General features: G+C 49.0%; 2 protein-coding genes and 2 pseudogenes across 2 annotated transcripts; 2 read left to right on the plus strand and 2 right to left on the minus strand.

The window, feature by feature from the left end:
• Window positions 1-2,031: 2,031 nt before the first annotated feature.
• LOC118617080 lies at window positions 2,032-5,257 on the minus strand (annotated as a pseudogene).
• A 672-nt stretch (window positions 5,258-5,929) lies between these two features.
• Window positions 5,930-18,740, minus strand: DHRS1 (dehydrogenase/reductase 1). Its single transcript, XM_036271848.1, has 9 exons — window positions 18,629-18,740; window positions 18,021-18,201; window positions 13,192-13,335; window positions 12,960-13,039; window positions 7,997-8,129; window positions 7,528-7,674; window positions 6,928-6,997; window positions 6,502-6,582; window positions 5,930-6,327 (listed from the first exon to the last, which is right to left on the minus strand). Exons 2-9 carry the CDS (start codon window positions 18,168-18,170, stop codon window positions 6,191-6,193), a joined length of 942 nt encoding a protein of 313 aa, XP_036127741.1. The 5' UTR covers window positions 18,171-18,201; window positions 18,629-18,740; the 3' UTR covers window positions 5,930-6,190.
• On the plus strand, window positions 10,227-11,034 carry LOC118639745 (annotated as a pseudogene).
• A 132-nt stretch (window positions 18,741-18,872) lies between the features above and the next one.
• Window positions 18,873-24,355, plus strand: NOP9 (NOP9 nucleolar protein). The gene is made up of 10 exons (XM_036273300.1): window positions 18,873-19,154; window positions 19,367-19,816; window positions 20,758-20,868; window positions 21,092-21,233; window positions 21,346-21,538; window positions 22,424-22,564; window positions 22,941-23,066; window positions 23,221-23,457; window positions 23,675-23,780; window positions 24,122-24,355. Exons 1-10 carry the CDS (start codon window positions 18,908-18,910, stop codon window positions 24,277-24,279), a joined length of 1,911 nt encoding a protein of 636 aa, XP_036129193.1. The 5' UTR covers window positions 18,873-18,907; the 3' UTR covers window positions 24,280-24,355.
• Window positions 24,356-24,786: the final 431 nt, after the last annotated feature.

Genomic DNA, 24,786 nt, shown 5'->3' on the forward strand with positions numbered 1-24,786 from the left:
AAACCGGTGACTGCCCCAAGTTGGGGCTGCCCCAAGCCTTACACTGCAGAGCTGTTTGGGTTGGTGGTTTGCTTGTCTGTCCCCATCCCCCACCCACCCACTGGCCTCCTCTGGGAGTACTTCCTTAGTAGTACGTCACTCGGCATCTAAGACGAATCCCTCATTGGAAACCTCTTGCCCATAACTTAAATTTCAGTCACCTGTCTTGACTCATTTTTCTTTCTGGATTCTATTCCATATCACATCTAAATTCAACCTGCACCTTGCCCAGCCAGTGTGGCTCAGTGGTTGGGCATTGACCCATGTACCAAGAGGTTGCTGGTTCGATTCCCGGTCAGGGCACATGCCCAGGTTGTGGGCCCAATCACCAGGGGGGCAGGGCAGAAGGCGGCCAATCGATGTTCTCTCTCATCGATGTTCTCTCTCCTCTCCCTTCCTCTCTCTCTAAAATCAACAAGGGAAAAAATAAAAATAAAAAAATAAATTCAACCTGCACCAAAGTTCTAGCTGTTCTGCCATGTTTTATCTTAGTACCTGCTTTTTTTTAATTAAAAAAAATTAAACCTCTTCTCTATCCCTCTCCCCCCATTCTTTACATTTTTGGTCAATATCATTTCCTTCAGTTCTCTGATGGAGCTAGTTGCTTCCTCCTATATGCTAAGAGTACTGTGCATAAGCTTTATTATAGGACCCATCTCGCCAAATTTAACTAGTCTTTCCTGGTGCTTAGCATGGTGCTGGGCACAGAGCAGGTGTTAAATAAATGTTTTTTGAATGAATATCGATCCTCCAAATATCCTAAGACTTTCTACTGTTGGGCTTCTCAGTCTTGAATCTCTTCTACCTCCAATCAAAAATCACTGTTTGTACTTTGTTCACAGAGCTCTGTACTCTATTGCTTATGTTGCTAAGACTAATTAAATCTTATCGGAGGGAAGCAGGATGGTGGAATATAAAGAACACGGATCCTTCTGCTATCTTGGGATACCAGAAATTTAAGGTCTAATTTCATGTGGTGTGGACTCTGGGAGGCCCAGTGTGCTCACTTCTTTCACGAAGTGGAAGGTGTAGAGGACTTCTGAGCTCTTCCAGGGCGGAAATGAAAGTCCTCTGTCGGCTGGGGCACACACAGTATGTCTTTTTCTCTGCTCTCCCAGCACCAAGAAGGGTGACTGGTGCAGAGGAGGCTCTTAAATATTTGTTGAGAGAAGGAATTGACTGTTTCAGCAGCTATAAATTGCTTGGTGCTATATATATGTTATTTCACGTAATTCCCAAAGAGGTGGAGTCAGGATTTATATGCAGATTTGGATGACTTTAAGATCTTGTTCTTTCCACACCTTGTGGCCTTTAGGAGACAAGGCCAGCAGACAAAGATTTGTTCCATTGATGGCTTTTAATGGAGGCTGTGGAAGGCTGGAGGAGAGCCTGAGGCCCTTATTCTTACTGGAGCGCATAGGCGACTGCCTCTGCTCTCACCAACCTCAGGGGATAACGGGAATTTAGGTTGGTCAGTGGAAGGGGGTGAGAGTGTGGTGAGGAAGTCTGATCATTGTGATTTAAATGGGGTGCCTGGGAAAATGGTGGGGTTTAGATACACAATTCCAATTATGGTGATAAGCCAGCTCTCTCTCTCTCTCTCAAAATAAAAACAAGCCCTGATTGGTAGCTTTTGTTCATTTCTTTGGTATATATACGTATACCCTCACTACGGCCGACTTCAAGCAACCACCATGAATCGCTGACTGCAGACTCGGCAGAACTGAGTATGGTCGGCTCTCACAAGCCGGTGAGCTGCCCCAGCACACCGAAGAAACAGTAACCAGGGCCGTCCCCAGAAAGCCGCAGGAGGACTGCAGCTGGTGCAGATACTGTGGGCAGCCTCGGGAAGCCTCAGCTTTCACCCTGCCTTTTTTTTTTTTAAGCGGGAAATGAACTGCCTTTATTATGGTATGTTTCATGCATCCATTTGTATTGTCCCACAGCATAGCAGATCCAGCCCCAGGGACAGCCCATAGGGCAGCAAGCAGGGCTGGGACTCCAGAATCTTTGGTAAGGCATGAGGTGGAACGGGCTGAGAGGCGGTCTGGGGCCCGGGCAGGCTGTTCTCTCTGGCCCAGCTGCAGCCCATCTAGGTGAGGCCCAGGATGGCCTGGAGCTCCTGAGCCTTGTCGCCAGGCAGTGAGCCCAGTGCCGAGTGGAAGCTGTCGGTGTGCTGTTTGGCCAAGAATGTCAGGAGCAGCAGCAGTGAGACCCAGGTGGAGGGGTCCTGTCGTCAGCCTGAATGAGGCTGAGGATGCGCGGGAGCTCAGGAGCCACGTGCACAACCTGGTCAGGGCTGCTCTGGTACAGGAAGCTGAAGAGGTGCCCTATGGTGACCCACTCCTCCAAGTCCTCCTTCAGTGGCAGGACGTGCAGCAGGGCAGCCAGCACCTGGGGCTCTGGCTTCCTTGTGGGACTGGCCATCAGTAGGCGGGCAAGTGCCCCACAGATGTCATGGAAACGATCATGATGCTCTAGTGCGGGGGGGGGGGGGGCAACAGGAACCCCACCAGCTTGGAGAAGTATCTGGTCCACAGTCAAGGAAAAGGCACCCTTCCATCCCTGAGCCCAGGGACACTCTCCCAGTCCCACCCCAGCTACTCTTGCAAGCTGAGGATACTCCTGGGCAGGGCGGCCCCCGTGCTCGGCCAGCACACCCAGCCCGAAGATGGCATTGCTCCGCACTTCCGGGTCGGCCTCCCTGGCAGTGCTCAGCAGCACGGGGAGCAGGCGGGACACAAACTGGGCTGAGGCAGCACCCAGGCCCTGAATGGACTCCGCCAGCGTCCCCACTGCAAAGGACTTCTCTGCCACTGTGCAGCCCTGTTTCATTTTGCAGAGCAATGATGGCAAGAGCCCAGCGAAGAAGGGGGCAAAAGCATCTGCCCCGGCCGCAGCTGCCCAGGCAGGAATGTTCTGAGCAGTGTACTCTAGCAACCTGGTGTCCTACTCAGCCTGATGTCCTACTCGGCCTGGTCCTCGTCCTCCTCTTCCTCAGTGTACTGTCAGGCTGTCTTCCTCTGCAGCACGGCCTTGAGCATGTGGCAGAGCTCGGTGAGGCGCCCAGGTGCCTGTATTGAGCCCCACCGCTGCACTGCACCCGTTGGGGCCTCCAGCACGACCGTCACCACTCGGCGCTCCCGCTCCCCGTATGCTGCCTGCACGCGGGACGGCACCACCTGGGCCAGGCCGGCCTGCAGAGCAGCAGTGTTGGGTTCTGAGGGGCAGCTCTGCCAGGGCTTGTGCAGCGCACAGCAGAACTGACCCAGGGCCTCACGCTCTGCCTTACGCACACTCAGGCGAGGGCACTCCAGAGCTTTGAATACTTCTTCAAAGATACTTCCATGTCGGGAAGGACGGCACACTGGTGTTCCCAGAGTTCTTCCCCAGGACAGCACAGGTGTCTTCCTTCTCATTGAAGAAGGCATTCTCCACACTGTGCCCTGAGACCTCTGAGTCGTCGCCCCCCCCCCCCCATCACTCTCATCATCAAACAGAAGGAACTGCTACCATCCTACCGAGGCACAGAGCCCTCAGTGGAACGCAGTGACAACAGCATGAGTGTGATGTGTCTCAGGTAGGGTGCCAACCCCCACCCATCAGCCCCAGAACAGCTGCAGACAGGCTATATGTGCAGCCCCACACGTTTCCCTGGTCACACAGGCCCAGCCCAGCTGGCAGCATTCCTCGGCCGAGGGCTCATGGCTCCCCCCTGCTCGTGCCAGCACCCCAGCGTCTCCAGGCTCTGGATCTGCAAAGGCTGAAGGTCCTCGTGGCCTGTCACCAGGAATTCCCACAGGTGCTCTATGATGGTGGGGAAGTAGGGCAGCAGGGAGGCCTGGGCAGCCGTGGCAATGACCTCCAGGGCGCTCACAGCCAGCTCCTTGGCCCGGGGGCTGCTGGGTATACTCCATAAGCTCTGGAAGGTAGGGCTGCACTTTAGGCCCTAGGTTCCCCATGGAATTCTCAAGGGCATAGCAGGCCTTGGCTAGGTGGCATGTGCCCAGGAGGCACTGACTTCAGGTAGGCGAGGAGCAGAGGCATCACCTCCCCCGAATAGCTGCTGCTATGAGGCTGCAGGTTCTCTGAGAACTGGCCCAGGGCAAACAGCGCAGCATTCCGCACAACTTGCGAGGGGTCCTCCAGGCCCTCGCACACAATCTGCAGTAGTGGGGGCAGCAGTCTCTGCCTCAGCGGGGGTAAAGAGCTACTCAGGACACAAATGTAGTGCCAGTGTGTCCACAACCTGTAAAGCAAAGTGCCTGGGTATCTCCCCCACCAGCCCAAGCTCTGGTCCTCAGGATCCAGCTGGTTCAAAGGGGGCTCAGCAGCCATAATGGGGAAGAAGGTGTGCAGCAAGGGGGGCAGATGATTCTTCAGTAAGGTCTTGCTCTTGACTTGGACCAAAAAAGTGAGACAAACCGCATCGCCCAGGGCCATGTTTCCAGCCACCCCCAGGCAGAATGTGAGGATCTCAGACGGGGTGGGAGGTGATGGCAGGCACCTCTGAAGAGATCAGAGCCTGCGTAGCCATGATGAGCTTAGGTACTAACATCTTCACCAGAAACACATCACCAGTGCTGGTGGTCAGCGTAGCAGAGTAGAAAAGCCCAGAAGAGCCCACCTCACCACAGGTCTCATTCAGAAGCCGAAGGAGCGCCCGGTTGCTGGGGCTGGAAGGCCTCAGGCCGGGAGGTCACCACTACACTTAGCAGCAAAAGCCCCACCTCTCTCTCAGGGCTGTGGGGGCTGTGCTGGAGAAGCTGCAAGAGCTAAGGCCAGGCCTCCAGGCCTCCAGGCCTTCCTTCCGAAAAATAGTGGCTGAGAACTGGGCCTGGCTAAGGCTCACGTTGTGTTCTGTCTCTCTGGAGGGTTGTTAGGACCAGGGACTTGAGACTCTCCTGGTGCTCTGCCACCAGCCGTCGCCAGTGGGTGCTCAGTTGTCTGAGGATCCACCGTCCACCGAGGCCCGTGGGTTAGAGAGCATGGGCAGCGTGGCAGGGTCCAAAAGAGTGGTCTGGAGCTGCTCGGTGGCCCAGCGGATGTGCTTGGTATCTGGTGGCAGCAGCAGCTCTAGCATTATCTGCTCCAGGCTAGTGGGCTCCACAGCAGTAGCCGAGTGCCGCCTTTACTTGGCCAGGAGGTGGGAGGAGGGAGGAAGGAGGTGGGGAGTGGGCAGTGGAAGGGGAGAGGGGGGAGGGAGCCACCCTGCCATTTTGAAGATTGGAGATGGTCTTTGCCCAACCGATTTACAGCAGCTATCCCATGACCTCAGTGGCCATCCAGGCTGCTGGCTGGAAGGCTCCTCAAGTGTGGTCCTCAGCTCCTCTTTGGATCACACCCTCTGTTGCCTTGCCTCGGGCTGGGACAGCCCCCTGAGCAGGCAAGGCAGCCCTAAGGGGCTCTTACAATTAAGTTCTTCAGAAAGTAATTCAGGTGGTATCATCCCAAAGGAGAGATGAGAGTGTATTAGCACCATCAGTTGTTCCTTGCCCCCTCACTTGAACTTGGGCAGTACTTTCCTGCCAAATTCCAGAAAATCACCAACACCGAGGAAAGTGCCTTCACTGGATCAGGCCCAGCTAGGAGGCATCTCTGAAGAGAGGGTGGAATGAAGGGGCAGGGAAGCAGTGTGGGACTGAGGGGTGCCTGCTTCTGGTTGCGGAGGGGCCCTGCTCCCCAGCTGGGGCGTGACAAACAGGGCTTCCAGCCCAAGGGCCAGTGCCCCTGAGATGGACAGTTCTCCAGGGAAGAGCAGGAGCAGTTCTGGGGGAAGGGGTCTTGTCCCAGGGTGGAGCTCTTTGAGAACCCAAATATTCTGTATGTCTTTGAGTCTTTCAAGTACTTAACACTTGGCCTAGGACAGACTCGGCACTCAAACATGTGATGAAGGAGAAATGAGATCTTTACTAGTACCTAGCACATTTTTCAATACTTAAGCAAAAAGTAAAATTTAGGGACAAGGAGCACCAAGGCACCGAGGAGGACCTGCAAGACCCCAGGGCTCGCCAAGGATGCACAGCGGAGGCCTTCTTTGTATTGAGGCATGTGATCGGTGGGAAGGCTGCCTGCCTTGTTCACTGAGATGGTCCCGGCCACCCAGTCCAAATAAAAAGACAAGCAGAGTGGTGACATCAGGCCAGGAGGGTTAGAACTTGCTTGTGTAGAGGGTCATAATCCACTTGGGCATACGGAGGAAGCCAGGTAAGTAGGAGGCCAGCCAGCCCAGGCTGGAGACGTGGGAGAGAACCGAACTCAAAGACAAGTAGTCCTCGATGGGGCGGCCTGAGGACAACAGGAAGAAGAAAGATTACACACTCATTTCCCACTCCTGGGATACCTCCACCTTGGCTGAAGAGACTGAGTGGGAAGAAGGGACAGGGAGAGAGTGAGGGAGAAGGACTGAGCAGGAAACAAAAGAAGAGAGGTCCAGGCTGGCTGCTGGGCTAGAGCTCTTACCATCTGCATCCCGAAGGCCGTAGCGCCGAGCAAGGTCACAAGATGGCAGCACCTTCCCACTCAGGCTCAGGATATTGGGATCTGTGAGCACACATACATTGAAATGGCATGGGAGTGGTGTAGGGTGACAAGGTAGGTGTCCAGTGGGACAGGGCACCACTGAGACAGGCTTAGGAGCCCAGAATTGTTTCTCTTCTGTTCCTAGGAAGTTTCTGAGCCTCTAGCTTTTGGCCACACCTCCTAGGAGCTTGTTCTTGACGCCCCCAATCCTCAAAACGGGAGTCCTGACCCTTGGGTTGTCCAGAAGCCAGAGAAAAGAAGGGTTTATTCCTCAACCATCTCCTGAGCCAGGACCCAGAATTAGCTGCCACCACTCTGCAGATCCTCTAGGCCCTTTCATATTACCAGCTGCCCCAACCTCTTCACCTGTTGCCAAAGCCACCACACATTTGCCACTCATTTCTGTAGTCTCCCCGGATGAGAAATGATCTTTGAGCTGAAACAGAAGAGCAGAGAAATGAGGGTTGATTTCCCAGAGCACTGCCCAAGTCTCTTCCCTGCTTTCAGCTTCTGTTCCAGAACAGAGGCCCTCATCCCTGCCCCTGTGGGACTCAGCATCTTGGAAGGTGCTGGAGCCACTCTTCCCACATCCTGGGGAGTCTTGTACCCCAGCGCCAGGACCCACTGTCTTTCCTAAGTGGACGGATCTGGGGAAGCCAGCTATGTTGACCTTCTTGGTTAGTGCCATGTAGGGGTCAAGACCATGGGCTGTGGAGCCGGACAGCCTTTTTACTTAAGGCATCCATGACCTTCCACAAGTTTCTTACCTCTCTGGGTTTCAGTCTCACTCTAGAAAGAAGATGCTATCTCCCTTACAGAATTAAAGGACTTAACATATGTACAGTGCCCAGCCCCATAATTTACTGCCATGGTAAATACCCAGGTATTTACTCCTTGCTGTTGTTACTGTCTTGACATTGAGGATGGAGAGCCTGATTCCCCTGCATTCTCCACCACCTTGCCAACCTGCTTAAACAGGGGATCCTCAGCATTGTCCTTCTTCTCCAAATGGTCCTTCAGCAGTTCTGTCTGCACCAACCCTGGCCACAGAGACACATAGCTGACCCCATGGCGCCGCAGCTCCTGGGCACAGTCTGCAGCCAGCCTGTCACACTGTAGAGAGACTGATGTCAGAGTGAGAGCCAGGGCACCTGGCCATGTCACCTTCCTTCCCTGCCCTCCCTGCTTCTGCTGAGGATGTCCCAGTCCCATGCCCTTCCCAGGCGCTCTGTCTCAGCTGCCCACCTCTCCCAGTGCACTACTTACTTTGGCCAGCAGAGAGGAGCCCAGGTGAAGGAATTGTCCATGGAGGGGCAGAAGGAGAGGTGATGGCTAGATGGCCTACCACTCTGACCACTGGGGATTTATATCCTGAGCTAAATGGGTACTGTCACTGTCCTATACCTCCCCAACCTCTGTGCCACTGGGTTCTTACCGCAGCTTTGCCCACACCGTAGGGGACATTGAAGAGATACTGCAGCCCCCCAATGGAGGAGATTATCACGATGAGTCCCCGGCCAGCTGGTACCATCAGCCGTGCCCCATACACTGAGCACAAGTAGTGGCCTCTAGAAGTGGGACAAGGAAGGAATGGACCCTGTTCATTGCTGGCCAGGGTATACTATAACCTTGGCAGCTACCTCTGCCCTCTAGTGGCTGTCGTCAGCTAGGGGAAGGTGGCGTAGAGGTGGCTGAAGACCTAGAAAATAGAGGGAGGACTTAAGGCCATCTTCTGAGAGGAACACTGGTAAAATTAACCATTGAAGGATGATAAATGGCCACATCTAGAAGATGTAATGGAAGAAAAGAGGTGTGTTATAATAGCAATAACAAATCTAATGTAGCTTGGGGGAAAACAAGTATATTAGATCTGCATGGAAAAACTATAAAATTCTGTCTAGAGTAAAAGAACAAGTGCAGGCGTAACTTATTAAGAATCAACATGTAAAACATCAGTTCTACGTAAAGTATCCATAGATTTAGGCAATTTGAGATATATCTCAATAAGACTTTTGGAGAAACTGACAGAATAATCTAAAGCTCAATGAGAATAAACATGGAATAGTGAGGAAATTTCTGAAAAAGGAAGAGTAGTATCTGTGGGTGGGGAATATGCTCCCCCATCCTGCCACCCCATATTAAAATGTACAATAGCATAATAGTTAAAAGAATGCAGTGCTGCCCTGGCCAGTTTGGCTCAGCGGTTAGAGCGTCGGCCTGCGGTCCTGAGAGACCCGGGTTCGGTTCCCGCTAAGGGCATGTACCTCGGTTGCAGTTTGTCCCCGGCCCTGGTTGGTCGTGCGGGTGGCAGCCACTCGATGTGTCCCTTCATGTCGATGTTTCTCTCTCGCTCTCCCTTCCTCTCTCTCCCTCCCACTCTATCTGTACAAAAAATGGAAAAATGTCCTCGGGTGAGGATTAAAAAAAAAAAAAAAAAAAAAAAGAATGCAGTGCTAATATAACAACACACAGATAGTCAAATAAAAAAGTCAACAATTAGATCCAAGTATAAATGAGAATTCAGTGAATTATAAAGGGAACATTTCAAATCAACAGGGAAAGAGGGATCATTCAGTAAATGAATTTGGGACAACTGGCCACTTATTTGGTAGATGGGATTAGCTGTGTACTTCACTTTTGATTTAAAAATGCATTCCAAAAGGATGAATTATTTGAATATAAAAAAATGAATGTACAAAAGCATTAAAAGAAAGTATGACAATATGTTCATAAACTTGAGGTGGGGAAGGCTTGACTTAGCATCACACCAAGATAGGAAATATAAAAGATAGACTTACTTGACTTTAAGACATATATATAAATGTACAAATACATCTATATGTTTATGTATATGGAGAGTTGGGGAGAGCATGAATGCAAATTAATGAGGAATAAATTGGAAAAAAATATTTGTAAAACATATCTTAGGAATCTATTCTACAATCTTATAAATTGATGTAAAAAGGATAAATAACACATGCCCGGCTGGTGTGGCTCAGTGGTTGAGCATCGACCTATGCACCAAGAAGTCTCTGGTTCAATTCCTGGTCAGGGCACATGCCCAGGTTGTGGGCCCGATCCCCAGTGGAGGCCATACAGGAGGCAGCCAATCAATGTTCCCTCATCGATGTTTCTATCTCTCCCTCTCCCTTCCTCTCTCTCTAAAATCAATAAAGAAAAATTATTTAAAAAAAAAATAACACAACTCACAAAAGAATAAACAGGCAGCCGGAATGAACAGCAGCGCAGGCATGGTCCTCGGGCAGTGACACACCCTGGGTCTGGCCTGGCTGCTGCGGAGTGTGCCCTTGGAGCCGCCCCATCTCCATCCAGCCTACAGGCTCTGGACCTAATAGTCAGCCCTGGAGGCTCATCCAAGCAAGCAGTCACCACTTAGATAAGGAATTCATCTTATTACCAGTGGCATTGAGATATTTATGAAATTTAAAAATTGTAACTGCAGTTCTGATGCATTGATCATCCAAGAAAGCAGAGAACACAGGATCCACACAAGGGGCAGGTTTGGGTAGATTTGAAGACTGATAACTAAAACAGGAGCTGGAAATAAAATGGTGGACAGAACAGTTGGTTCCTGCTCTCACAGAACTTAGAAGTTTAGTGAGGAAGACAAAACCAGACAAGCAAGTCACAAAGACCTGTTTGAGATGTGGTCTCAGCAAGGCCTCAGTTTCCTTCCTTCAGCCCTTCTCATTTGGATGGCTGCTGCTTTCATATTTTCATACATTACTGCTGTAACTCCACCATGTTGACCTTGCTTTGCCTTGTATCAGTGACACTGGTACAAGTAGCTCCAGAAAAGTGCTTGTTTGGGGCAATGTTAAATTTCGCCAGTTTTTTTTTTTTTTTTTTTAAATTTCGCCAGTTTTATGTGTTCCCACCATTTACGTTCATTATAAGCAAGTTCATACTCTGAATCCTAAAGGGAAATGTACCACTAGATTAAACGGGCTGGCCTTATATTTGGATTGCTGAGTTCTTTAGGACTTTCTATGTGGCAAACTTCCGGAGAACAACCTTTTTAACTGCACGTGTACGTGGAGCTGTGCTCACCTTTGGTATGGGCTCATTGTGTATGCTTGTTCAGACCATCCTTTCCTACCAAATGCAGCCCAGAATTCATGGCAAACAAATCTTTGGGATCAGACTACCATTGGTCACCTGGTGTGAAGAAGGTGCATTCAGCATGCTGACTTGCTCATCACTCTTGTACAGTGGCAGTTTGGGCACAGACATAGTACAGAAACTCCACTGGAACCCCGAGGGCAAAGGTCATGTGCTTCACATGATCACTATAGCAACAGAATGGTCTATGTCATCTTCCTTCTTTGGTTTTTTGCTGGCTTATATCTGTGATTTTCAGGTGGAAGCCAATTTACACAATGAAGCCTCTATGATACCGCTTCCTGTCCTGTTAACAATGAGCGAGCACATCTGCTTTCCAGAGGTGTATGACAAAAGGATGAAATATTTCTGTGATGATTATGATTCTGAGGGATTGGGAAAACATTCATAAGTTACTTCTCTGAAATTTTCCACCAATTAATCAAGGCTGACAGTGACATTGATGGGTCCTGATAACCAAGAGACATGAAGTAAGCCATTTGATAATTATTTTAAAGGATATCTTCAAGAGGATCATGTAAAAACATTTATGCCTATACTTTTTTTAATCCCAGAAAATAAAACCAAAGGACTATAAAAAAAAAAAAAAAGAATAAAGAGCCAATAAATAAATGAATAAAACGCTCAACTTCACAAAGAAAAAGGTATGAATGAAAACCACCTTTGGATGGCTATCTTTGGCCTATCAGAGTGGCAAAGCCTGCCTGCCTGAGTGGCCTGATTGTTTAGCACAGTTCAGGACATGGAAAAGATATTCTCCTTCCTTGGCATGAATTTATAAATTGGTGGGGTCATTTTGGAGGACAGTTTGGTAATGTTTATTAAATCTTTTTATTTTTTAAAATATATTTTTATTGATTTTTTTAGAGAGACAAGAAGGGACAGAGAGATAGAAACATCGACTGGCTGCCTCCTGCACGCCCCCTACTGGGGATCGAGTCAAAACCAGGGCATATGCCCTGACTGGGAATCAAACCAGGACCTCTCAGTCCATGGGACAAAGCTACTCTAACTCGAATATTCAAAAGAATGGCAGAATACTAGATTATCAACAGTAGCTATAGCTCAGTCAAGGGAGGAAGGGGTGGTGACGAAAGAGTAAGATCATACTGATTTTCACATAATAAAAAAATATATACACAAAATAAATTTCTTTTGCATAGGAAACAGGAACTTCCAAATGAAAACAAGTTGAGAGAGCTATGGTTTTGAAAGGAATCCCAGCCTACGGTAATGCAGAGGAAAGGCACAGTAAATGTGTATCGAATGTGTGTGGGGTGAGAGGAGATGGTGGTGGGCTTCAAGAGGCTCACAGTGACCTTGACTTCGGAGAATTTGTCAGGCCTGGGCCTTTGCCTTCTAGGCTGAAAACACTGACCAGCAAGAGATGAGTGGGAAAGGCCCCTCTATTTGGAAGGTTAAGAATGTGGGCACTGCCTATTTCCAGCTGTTCGGGTTTTCTTTTCTTGTCTCTTGGCTAACCATCCCTCTCTGTTCTCATGATCTTTCTTCTGCTTTTGAAATCACAATTGGATTCTCATTCTGCTTCTTTGTGATTGCCACTAGAAGCCATGGGTGTTCTCATACACTTTAGTCTCAGATTTGCAGATACTATCTTAGTTACTCCCACAGGTCATACTCAGGGAGTGTCGTTTATGAGGGTGTAGCTCCAAAAATAATAAACACAGACATGACTGGTGATTATCATGCTGAGCAAACTAAATGCTGTATTTCATCTCACTCCTGTACCGCATGTACATGTAACCCTGTGACACCGCTGCCCTCCCAGCTCTGACCTGGGAGTGCCCTTGCCTAAGGGCCTGGAGTGAGGATTTGGAGGCTAGGATGGCTGGTGCTCACTCTTTGTTATTGACCTTCTCTTGGTCTAAAACAAAACAATTTCTTTCTCTAATCATTTTTGGAATATTGGCTACAGGTGGTGTGAATGATTGAGGGAAGGAGGTCTCCTTTCTGGGTCATGCATTTGGATAGGCAGAGAGTGAGGCAGGAGAGAGGCAAAGGGCAAGGTCAAGTGAAAATTACTGACAGAAACAAGATAGAAGTTGACATTCCCAGGTACAGATTCACTTGGATGGAACTTCTCCAGAGCTGAGTGGGACAAATGGGACAAAAGGAAGAAAGAGATGGGAGCTCAGAGGGAAAAGGAAAGGGATGGGGAAAGATCTGGGCCCTAAGCCTGGCTGAGTGAGTGAAGGGAGCCCAGGTCGTTGCAGTGGGGCAGGGGGAACACCTACCTGAGTCCGACGTTGTTGATATCATCCCAAATGGAGGCGGGGCTTTCCCAGAATGCCTTCTTGTGGTTGTCCATGATTATCTGGAAAACACAGGGAGAGTGATGAATTGGATGGCCTGAAGGCAGGAAGGTATGAGGGGCTGGATCATGAAAGGGACTATGAGTGGGGATAAAGACTCGGGTCAGAGTAGGAGGTCAGGAGTGTGGAGCTGGGATGACAGTTCAAAGGGTACCTGGACCCCAGCATAGGCGTTGTTGACCAGCACATCCAAACGCCCGTGCTGTTCTCGATCCACCTGCTCAAACAGGCTTCGCACTTCACTCTCCTGGCTTGAATCACACACCACAGGCACACACCGGCCCCCTCGGGACTGTGCCTGGAGAGAGACAGATACGATATGGGCTCATAGTCACATATGAGTGTAGATATTAAGCAGCTTCCCTCAACTCCCAGCTTGGGAGCTGAGAAGGCCACCATAGGAATCAAAACCAGCAGCTGAGGGAACATGGCTGGCAATATCACCCTCTGATGTCTGTGTGAGGAATTTCAGGAGTGCCAGATTCTCCCTTTTTAGAGCAAGGTGGATTGGGATCTCAGGTTTAAAATATACAAACATGCCCTGGCCAGTTTGGCTCAGCAGTTAGAGCATTGGCCTGCAGACCAGAGGGTCGGGGTTGAATTCCTGGTCAAGGGCACGTACCTGGGTTGCAGGTTTGATCCCAGCCCCAGTCAGGGTCATGTGGGAGGCAACCAACTGATGTGTTTCTCTCACATTGATCTCTCTCTCTCTCTCTCTCTCTCTCTCTCCCCCCTCCCTTCCACTCTATATAAAAATCAATGGAAAAATATCCTTGGGTAAGGATTAACAAAAAATAAAATAAAATAAAGAGGCCTACCATGTGCAAGGCATTGTACTCTATGTGGAGGGTATGGGACAAATTAGGTATGGAGGCTGCTCTCAAGAAATGACTACCCATCTTTTTCCTTATCCATGGCAACTTCCATCTCACATACCCTTAGCTCCCACCTTTCAACACTCATGTGGAACCCCTACTCAATGTCAGCCCTCTTACCCTCACTCCACCTGCACTCCTGCCTGGTAACAAAGAAATCAAAGCTCTCAGGCATGAACTATTTCTACTTTCCATTCCATTTCAGCTTCTACAAATGTGCCCCATTCTCTAACTTAAGAGGAGGAAGAGTACTTTATTCAAGAACAGGCTTCCACCCAGCAGGTGTGGCTCAGTGGTTGAGCACTGACCCATGCACCAAGAGGTTGTCGGTTTGATTCCTGGTCAGGGCACATGCCCAGGTTGTGGGCCAAATCCCTAGAGGGGAGCAAGCAGGAGGCAGCCAATCAATGTTCTCTCTCATCTGTGTTTCCATTTCTCTCCCTTCCTCTCTTTCTAAAATCAATAAAGGAAAAAAAAAATAGAGCAGAGCAGGCTTCCTATTCCATCCTCTGGGTCCATCCTCCTTGCTTCCTAAGTACTCACTTGACCACTAGTCTTTCTGCCTTAAATTAATTCTTCATACCCCAGCCCCACAGTATGAATTACCTAAAACACAGATCTGTTTTAAATGCTCTAACAGGATCACCATCTCTTAGAGAATAAAGCTGAAGTTCTCTACTAGGGTCTTCTAAAACCCATTCTCTGTTACCTCTCCAGCCTCTCACCAACCATTCTTGCTTTGTACCTAAATGCTTTAGAGTTCTCACAATATCTACACTCTTTCACCATTGCCCCTCTGCTCATAAAGTTCCCTCTGCTAGTATGGTTGTCTTAGCTTCTTTGACCTAACTTTTACCTTTTTAAACTTATCTTTATTGTTGAATGTATTACAGATGTCCCTCCTTTCCCCGCCCCCTTCCCACACCTACCCCTCTTCTGCCATCCCCATACTACTGTCTGTATCTATTGGTTATGCATATATACATATAAGTTCTTTGGTTTCTTTCTTTCCCACCTCCCCACTTCCCTTTGAGGTTTGTCAGTTTAACAACCAATTTATACTTCTTAATCCCTTCATCTTTTTCACCCAACCCCCTCCCATCTGGCAACCAACAAAAAGTTCTCTGTATCTATGAGTCTGTTTCTGTTCTGCTTGCTCATTTTGTTTGTAGATTCGATTGTTGATAGGTATGTATTTATTGCCATTTTATTGTTCATGTTTTGTATCTTCTTCTTCTTCAAGACCACCTGTCAACATTGCATAATACTGGTTTGGTGGTGATGAACTCCTTTAGCTTTTTCTTGCCTGGGAAACTCTTTATATGGCCATCAATTCCAAATGATAGCTTTGCAAGATAGAGTAATCTTGATTTTAGGTCCTTGCTTTCCATCACTTTAAATGTTTCTTGCCACTCCCTTCTGGCCTGCAAAGTTTCTTCTGAGAAATCAGCTGACAGCCTTATGGGAACTCCCTTGTAGGTAACTAACTGCTTTTCTCTTGCTGTTTTTAAGATTCTCTGTCTTTAACCTTCTGCATTTTGATGATGATGTGTCTTGGTGTGGACCTCTTTGGGTTCATCTTATTTGGAACTCTGCACTTCCTGAACTTGTATGTCCGTTTCCTTCACCAAGTTAGGGAAGTTTTCTGTCATTATTTTTTCAAATAGGTTTTCAGTTTCTTGCCCTCTCTCTTCTCCTCTGGCACTCCCATGACACAAATGTTGGTGTGCTTGAAGTTGTTGCACAGGCTCCTTATTCTATCCTCATTTTTTTGGATTCTTTTTTCTTTTCTGATTGGGTGTTTTTTGCTTCCTTATATTCCAAATTGATGCTTTGCTTCTTAGTTTCACCTATTCTACTATTGATTCCCTGTAAATTACTCTTTATTTCAGTTAGTGCATCCTTCATTTCTGGTTGGTCCTTTATGATGCTCTTGAGGTCCTCACAAAGTTCCTTGAAATTCTCACTAAGTTCATTGAGCATCCTTATAAGCAGTGTTTTGAACTCTGCATCTGTTGGATTGCTTATCTCCATTTCATTTAGTTATTTTCCTGGAGTTTTGTTCTGTTCTTTCATTTGGGACATGTTTGTCTCCTCATTTTGACTGCCTTCTTGTGTTTGTTTCTATGTATTAGGTAGAGTTGCTATATTTCCTATATTTCCTAGGGTGGCCTGTTGTAGTAGGTGTCCTGTAGGGTCTAGTGGCACAGCCTCCCTGGTCACCCAGCTGGGCCCTTGAGGTACACCCCTTGTGTAGACTTTATACCCTTCTGTTGTAATTGAGTTTTGATTGCTGTTAGCACATCAATGGGAAGGTTTTACTCAGGCTGATGAGCTCCCACTAACCACCAACCTCTGACTACCTTGGATGATCAGCTGTGCAGGGGCCCACCACCCACAGCAACACTTACTTCAGCAGGGCTCTGGTACCCACTGAGTCCATTCCTTGAGTGTGTCACTTGTGCAGGTGGTTGGGTGGTGGTGCTTTGATGAGGTCTGAAGCTGTCCACTGGGTTTGCTGGCTCTGGGGCAAGGTCAGCCACTGCCTGTGTTCTACCTGGGACCACCAGGCATAAGCTACAAAGCAAACTGCTGATGGCTGCTTCTTGTGTTGGGCTTGGAGGTACCCAGGCAAAGTGAAGTTGTGAAACAAGTCTGGCTGCTTCTAGAGCCAGGCTTGGGGCCACTTAGTGAGAGGTATGGGGCTCGCTGTAGCCAGATGCTGCTTGTTTGAGAGAATTTAGGAAAATCTGAAGCAGGAGTGAAAATAGGCCAATCCTATTGTAAAGCCACTGGAAACAGCTTGGGTGGGCACAAAAGTTGGGTGGGGCAGGGCCTCAAGGAATCACCAGAGCAGGGCAAACAGTGTGAGCCAGGTTGCTGGAGTCCCAGATATGGCACGGGTCTGCTGACCTCATTAGGGAAGGGCTCACCAAAGGAACAAAGTCCTCTGCCAGCACATCTGTCTGAGAGAAAGCTGCCTCTCCAGCCCTCACAGCAATGCCAAACAACTCAGGGTTCCCATTAGTCTCTTGTGCCTTTCAAGCTGCCTCCCCTCCACGCTAGAGCTCAGAGGGAGCAAGTCCGAGTAAGTCCACGCTCAGGCCCTTTAAGAGGAACTGCCTGGGGCTCCAGCAGCCTCAGCCTTCTTCAGCCTTAGTTCCTGCTGGTTTTTACAGCCAGAAGTTATTGGGACTTCTCTTCCTGGCACTGGAACCCTGTGCTGGGTGCCTGGTGTGGGACAGGAACCCCTCACTTCTCAGGGAGGACCTTCACAGCCCAGGTATCCCTCCTGATTTTTATCCACCACACGTGGGTGTGGGTCTGTGCCTCTACCCCTCCTACCGGTCTCATTGTGGCTTCTTTAATTTCATAGTTGTAGGACTTTCATTCAGCTTGATTTCAGGCAGTTCTGAAGGATCTTTGTTCTGTAGTTTAGTTGTAATTCTGATGTGGTTGTGGGAGGAGGCAAGTACCGAACTTACCTATGCCACCATCTCGACTGGAAGTCCTTTTACCTTTCAAGGCTCAGTTCAAGAACCACTTCCTCCAGAATGCTTTCCCTGACTAGTCTCCCATATCATCTAGAATCCCATCCCAAGATCCCAGAGCATTCTGTGCACATTTGCCTCTCATCACTTACCATATTCACATTACATTGAAATGAACTGTTTCTGCCTTTGGCTAGACTCTAGCATTTAAGAGCAGAGGTTATATCTTATTAATCTTGGTAACCCCAGTGCTTCACCCTGTGACTAGGGAATCAAGTGTACCCAAGTATTTATTTAACCGAAAACCAGTAGAAAAGTCAAGTAAAAGTGCACACAGTTCAATAAAGTCTTGCCTAAAAAAGAGGAAACCACAATTATTTAGTTGCAATTCCAAAATTCCAAAAGCTTTCAAACACGCCCCCCCCTCCAATAAAAAACACTTGGTGGTAAATTTGACCTGCTCTGAAGTTATTTATGGGGTTCATTTTCACGTTGAGGAAATATTCACACTTCAATGAAGAATATTATGGTTTCTGATAAGGGACTGGGAGGAGTGGTTAATAGGAAGGGGTCCTGCAGGTGGTTTCTGCCCCTGTGGGCCCAGAGGAAGCACTCACATCCTCAGCAGCAGCCTGCAGCGTGTCCAGATGTCGGCCAGTGATGTAGACTGTGGCACCTGCTTGGCAGAGCTGCAAGGCAATGCCGCGACCAATACCCCTGGAAGCACCAGTCACCACACACACTTGGCCCATCATGGGAGTTGCCATTATGTATGTTTCACAAGCAAAGAGGTATAATCTGTGGAAGCAAAGATTTGCTCTGAGAAGCCAGCAGATTGTGTATTGAAGGGAGACCCTCAATAACGGTAGGAAGGGGAGCCACGATTGGGATGTTTTGAAGGGAGAGAAATTTCAGAAGGGGGACAACCGGGTGCAGGCCCCAGGGAAAGGCAGGCTGTCGGTTTGGGGATGCCCAGAAGTGAAGAAGGGGGCTGGGTGGGGATGTCCAGGGCGGGTCGCCTACTGGGACTCCGAGTGAGGCTGGCTGGGTGGAAGGTTCTGGAGCAGCAGACCCTCGCGGAGTGTCCACGCAGAATCCTGGGCTTCTGGAGCTCTGGCCCTTGGCCTGGCCGTCAGGTCAAGCCCCCTGGCGCGGCTTCTGGGTCGGGGGTGAGCCAAGGTCCTGGGACTCTGAGCTCTACCTGGGAGGAACTCGCGTCCCTTACCTGTCACCTGCGCGGCCCCTGGAGTCCTCGCTCCACCTCACTCGCAAAGTTCTGCGAATCGTGAACTTTGATTGCGGGGGCGGGGCTGAGTCAGCACACGGGGCCTGTCGGACACGGGAGGCGGGGCGATCTGGGCGCCGTCGCGGGACTGTGACGTGTGCGCTGCGCCCTGGGCGCGCCGGCGCTTCTGAGCTCCGCCGTGAGTGGCGCGCACCTGGCTGTGTACCCTGTCACGCTGGTGTAGAGGTAGCTTTCGCGGGCTGAGGGACCGAAGCACCCATGGGGCTGGGCCCGCGCTCCCCCCATAAGGCCAGGCGCCGGCTCCCAGCTGGCGGCAAACGAGGGCGCGGGGCCAAGGGGCCAGGGCGTCCCTCATCAGGCCGCCAGCGACAACTCGGCCCGCCTGGGGTCGGGCGCTCGGAGCCGGCTCTAGATCCACACCCTCACCTGAGCCCCGAAGCGCTGGGGTATTTCCGCCGGGCGCTGTCGGCACTGAAAGAGGCCCCGGAGGCCGGAGAGGAACGAGGTAGGGAGGATCTTCCGGGTGGAACCAAGAGAAGGATTTGTGGGTATAAAATTCAGTACAGGCAAGGACATTTTCCTGGGTTCCCAGGGCGTGGGGACTTAGTTTTACCTCCTCTATCCTCTTCCTCATTCCCAGCCCCTTTGTTAAGTGGTGGAACATACCCTTATAGTCCTCGCAGCCTCTTTAAAATATCGCTTTCCTTGTCTTTCCAGAGCTGATGGTGCACAATGTTTTGAAGGAAGCGGAGGCTCAGGCCCTCGCCTTGGCCACAAACAGGACTGGCAGTGAAATGCTGCAGGAACTGTTGGGATTCAGTCCCCTGAAACCTCTGTGTCGAGTATTGGCCACTCTGCGCTCCAACTTGCACTTGGTGGCCTGTCATCGATGCGGGGTCCATGTATTGCAAAGTGCTTTGCTGCAGCTGCCTCGATTGTTGGGGAGCCGTGTGGAGGAGGAGGTGGAGGTGGGGGAGGATGGGAAGGATCCTCCCTCAGAGACCCTGGAGGAGCTGGTCCTGGGACTAGCCTCTGAGGTGTGTGATGATTTTCTTATCTACTGTGGAGACACACATGGCAGCTTCGTGGTCAGAACTCTGATGCAGATGTTAGGAGGGACTCTTCTGGAGTCTGAGAGGGCCAGACACCGTGGTTCCCAGTCACCTGGTAAGTATCACAGAAGAGGGAAGTGGACCTAGAGGAAAGGAGAGTTTAGGAATTTCAGAAGGAAAGAGTAAGCAGAAGAATAATTCTTCATGACCTTGAAGGATTTACAAAGAAATTAGGACAGGGCCTAGCAGGCCAAACATTGTTGTGCACAGAGGCCCAGAGGTTAGGTGTGTTTAGGGAAAGCTAAACATGACTCAGTGTACATTTGTGTTTATACACATACTGGATTAAAGCAAAAGATCAGGAAATAATACCTTACTACATGCAACCTACCCTGATATTTTCTTTTTCTGCTCTATTCCATTAAAAAGCTGCTGGTTGAGATCCACTAAATTGATTTCATGATGCACTCATAGGCAGTGACCTTCATTTAAAAAAAAAAAAAACTCTGGGAAATAAGGTTAGAGAATTTAGATAAGGTCTGATTTTGAAACATTTTGAATTTCTGGCTGAGGAGTTTAGAATATCTCTCATGGGGGAGCTGGTTGAAGTTTCTTAGAAAAATTAAAACAGAAATGTAGTCTCAATTTAGTCATCTAGATGAGAAGAGAAGAAATACTCAGTTGTGTTCTGCATCTACGCCAGCGATTTTCAATCCATGTGCTGCGATGGCGCACTGTTGTGCTGCAAGAATTTTTAAAACATGCAGTACCTGACTATTTAGTCAGTGGCACTGACCTCTTTTCCCTTAGATTGACAAATAAAATAATGACAGCATCCAACACAATAGCCATTCAGTATGAATGAATCAAAATTATACCTTTTTCTGGTCAGATCAGCAAAAAATGTATTTTTGGGTGTGCCAAAGAATTTTAGTAATTAGTTTATGTGTGACATGAGATGAAAAAGATTGAAAATTGATGATTTATGGAATTATACTCCCTCCTGGATGGTGGTTTGTGATCTAATCACTACACACACTCTTGATTTTCCTTCAGAAGCGCAAAGGGCTCCAACTCGGGAATGTAAACCAACTGATTTCGAGGTTCCTGAATCTTTCTTGAATTGTCTTCAGGACCTGTGCTCCTGCTTTCTGAAGGACATTGCTGGTAAGGAGGGAAATAGAAGGAGTGTCTAGGATCTCATTTTCTGGTGGTGATTATCTTCAAAAAAGGCCCTTATTTAGAACAGTCTTCAAATCTGATCTGATTTGGTATTACAAAGACTCTATAGACCCCTTGTCCATGGTCCCTTGCACCTTGTTGTTTGACGGTGTGCAGGTTGTCTGGATTTTGGGAAAGCTGCTTTATTATTTCTGCTCTCTCCCCACAGTGTTTATCACGGACAAGATCTCTAGCTTCTGCTTTCAAGTGGCCTTACAGATCTTACATCGTAAACTGCCCCAGTTTTGTGCCCACCTCTGTAATGCTGTGATTGACTATCTGAGCAACCGCAATTCCTCAGCAGATGGCAGGTATGGTCAGGGCTTCAGAATTGACCAGAGTTGATGGGGCTGTGTGAAATAAATGAGGTATGTAGGTATTTTTAGTGGAGTGGAGTTATAAGTACCTTCTCCTTGTCTCCAGCCCCCTATTACTATTTTTGCAGGATCAGACGAGCTCCAGACTCCTGGAGCAGGTGCTGCTGGTCTTGGATCCCCCAAGGCTCCAGAGCCTTTTTGAGGATCACTTCCAAGGGCGGTTGCAGACCCTGGCTGCACATCCTATTGCCAATTTCCCTTTGCAGCGTTTACTGGATGCTGTTACTACCCCTGAGTTGGTGAGTTGGGAACTTGGCTGGTTCTGTTTCTGTATACTGTTGTTTCTATTTGTTCTTGTTCATTGGGCTTTATTTTATGGTGTGCCTACCTCTGTATCTCTGACTGTGTGCTGGCTATTCCCCTTGAAAAGTTATTCCTGGGAATTTCCCAAAGCATAGGGTGAAGGTGCTTTCTTCTTTGCTTTGGCTTCTTTCTTTCTTTTTTTTTAATATATTTTTTTTTATTGGTTTTAGAGAGAGAAAAAGGGAGAGGGAGAGAGAGACAAAAGCATCCATGAGAGAGAACATTGATTGGCTGCCTTCTGCATCCCACTGGGGATTGGGCCCACAACCTGGGCATGTGCCCTGAACCAGGAATCGAATCAGCAACCTCCTGGTGCATGGGTTGATGCTCAACCACTAAGCCACACCAGCTGGGCTGCTTCAGCTTCTTTCAAATGCCAATACCAGCAGGAGACTGGCCTAATTCAAGTTAGCAGCTTCAGGTTCCATGGCCCACTCAGACTGAGTACTTGGCTACAAATCTAAATGAGCACCGGAGCTATTGCCATAGCTTCTTTTTTCCTTTGCTGCTTAGCGCCAGGGCATGTTTCCCTGGGATCTCATGGGTTGGGAGTTAGGGTGGAAGGACAGGTTTGATTCTAGTTCTCCTTTACACTGAAGAGTATGGTCATTTAAAGTCCCTTCTCTATGTGAGGCAGCTCCTCTAAGACTGCCCCCTTGTCCTAGACCTTTCTTATCCAATCAGACCGAAGTCCTGATATTGGCAATGCTTTTGTACCTTATTTAGCATTTTTAGTTGTTTTGGGTAGAAAGATTTATTTGAATAACTTAGCCCACAGCTACCAGAATGCCAACGATTCTTTATCCCATGTCTCCCCTCAGCTGTCCCCTGTGTTTGAGGAGCTGAGCCCTGCCCTGGAAGCTGTGCTGGCACAGGGTCACCCAGGGGTAGTCATTGCCCTAGTGGGGGCCTGCCGCAGAGTTGGGACTCACCAAGCCCAAGTCCTGCAGTTGTTGTTAGAGGTGAGTGGGTATTACCTGCAACCTATTATGCCCTAGGTTCGAATTCTACCTCTTAAGACTTACTGAATCTTTAGTCATTGTATCTGTGGACCCAAGAGATTCATTGCCCAGGGAGTTCTCAGATAACGGGGAAAATGAGGCCAAAGCCATTTCATAGTCCTAAAATGAAAAATGTCTCCCAGAACAAAGAGGTATGTTTATTTAAGAAATAAATATCTATTGACCCCTGTTACATGTATCGAGGTGAAATTCTGTCCTCATGCAGCTTACATTCTTATGGAGCTAGGCATTCTCACTGCTCCTGAATGCTTTCCCTTGTCCAGAAAGTCGGGGTTAACGTCAGTTCTCAGATTCATTGTTTTGTCTTTTCATCTAGGCATTCCACTGTGCAGAGCCCCCTTCCCGGCAAGTGGCCTGTGTGCCTCTCTTTGCCACTTTGATGACTTACGAGGTGTACTATGGACTGCTGGAGGAGGAGGGGGCAGTGCCTGCGGAGCACCAGGTGAGGTAGCAGGGAGGCCAAACCAGTGACTGATTGGGGACCAGGCCTCCCTGGGCTTAGGAAGCCTCTCCCAAGAGTGGTGAGATCTCTGGCTTCATCCAGGTGGAGGTGGCAGTTTGATGGCTGCCTCTTGATTTCCTATCCCTGTCCTCAGGTTGAAATGGGCACAACCAGGGCCCTGGGGGAAGTGACAGTCCTTGGATCACTACTGCTACAGCATCTGCTACACTTCTCTACTCCTGCCCTTATACTTCGAAGTCTGGGTGCCTTGACAGGACCACAGCTTCTCTCTCTGGCCCAAAGCCCTGCTGGTTCCCATGTGCTCGATGCCATCCTGACCAGCCCTTCTGTGACACGCAAGCAGCGCCGCCGTGTGCTCAAGACCTTAAAGGTTAGACTTCTGGCTTCTGCTTTGACTCCTCTGCCATTATCCATGTAGAGAACATGAGCTTCCCCCAGAATAGACCTTCAGAGTCAGAGGGAGGATATGCCTTTCCTAGACTCTTTCAACTCAGCTTCTAAATATCTGAAACTCCGCTCCCTCTTGCCCTCCCCAGCACATTTTCATGGACTATCCTAGAGGGACCTACCTTATTATCTCAATGCAGGGACAGTATGTGGCTCTGGCTTGCAGTCGCCATGGCAGCCGTGTGTTAGATGCCATTTGGGGAGGAGCAGCCTTGGGGGCCCGGAAGGAAATTGCTGCTGAGCTGGGTGAGTATCAGCAGGTCTCTCTGACCTTTCCAAACTTTCCCTTTTCTTACTCCAAATAGCTGGGTGGCTGGGGGATGGATTTAAATTCAGCAGAGACATCAGTTCCAAAGGGTGGTCTTGGCCATGGTGCTTAGCAGCCTGCTCTCCTCTTCCCTTCTGTTGAGTGTGCAGCCCTGTGTTCCCACCCCTCCTCCCAGCTTGTTCTTTGGAGAGTGAGGGGTTGACTCTATCCCAAGGCAGGCCCAGGATCCAGGGAAAATGGACCTTCACCTCAAGTACAGTCTCTTCAAGCATGAATGGTGACTGCATGCTGATACTGAACATGAATGGTTCCTTTGCAGGAGAGCGGAACCAGGAGCTGATAAGAGACCCCTTTGGCCACCATGTGGCTCGAAATGTGGCCCTGACTACCTTTCTGAAGCGTCGAGAGGCTTGGGAACAGCAGCAGGGGGCCATAGCCAAGCGGAGGCGGGTTTTGAACTCAATTCTTGAAGACTGAAGCCTTGGGATCTGGGACTGGGTGTTGTTGGGGAGGAGGGCAAAGAATGTCTGTCCTGTCTCCTTACTAATTTAAGTTGGACTCATTGAAGTCAAAAGTCTTATTGGTAAATATTTTTGTATTTTTATCGGAAATGTCTGTTATTTTGGGGGGAGGGTATGAAGAAATAGAGATGTCAAGGTAAAGTCCAAGAGGGCTGTCTTCAGTGCACTTGGGGAGCTCAGGGAGAGAAACTGTAGGTACATCTAGAGGTAGCAGCATTCAGGGTGGTATAAAGATGCGTGGGACAAGCTTGTGGTCTTTCAGGGTAGGTGGGAGGCTGAAAAGATGGCTAGGAAGGGACAGCATTCTTCAGGAATGGGTATAAGCTAGGGGTGTAAAGCATTATGCTGATGGGGTCAAAGGACAGTGGGGAAACTAGCGAGTTATCTAGTCTGCAGTGGTCTACAGGTCCCCAAACCTGATGTCACAGTTCCTACAGCCATCTCTTGGAATGATTCCTGGGGC

Source organism: Molossus molossus, unplaced genomic scaffold (genome assembly GCF_014108415.1).
Source record: "Molossus molossus isolate mMolMol1 unplaced genomic scaffold, mMolMol1.p scaffold_m16_p_1, whole genome shotgun sequence".
In the NCBI taxonomy this organism is placed as follows: domain Eukaryota; kingdom Metazoa; phylum Chordata; class Mammalia; order Chiroptera; family Molossidae; genus Molossus; species Molossus molossus.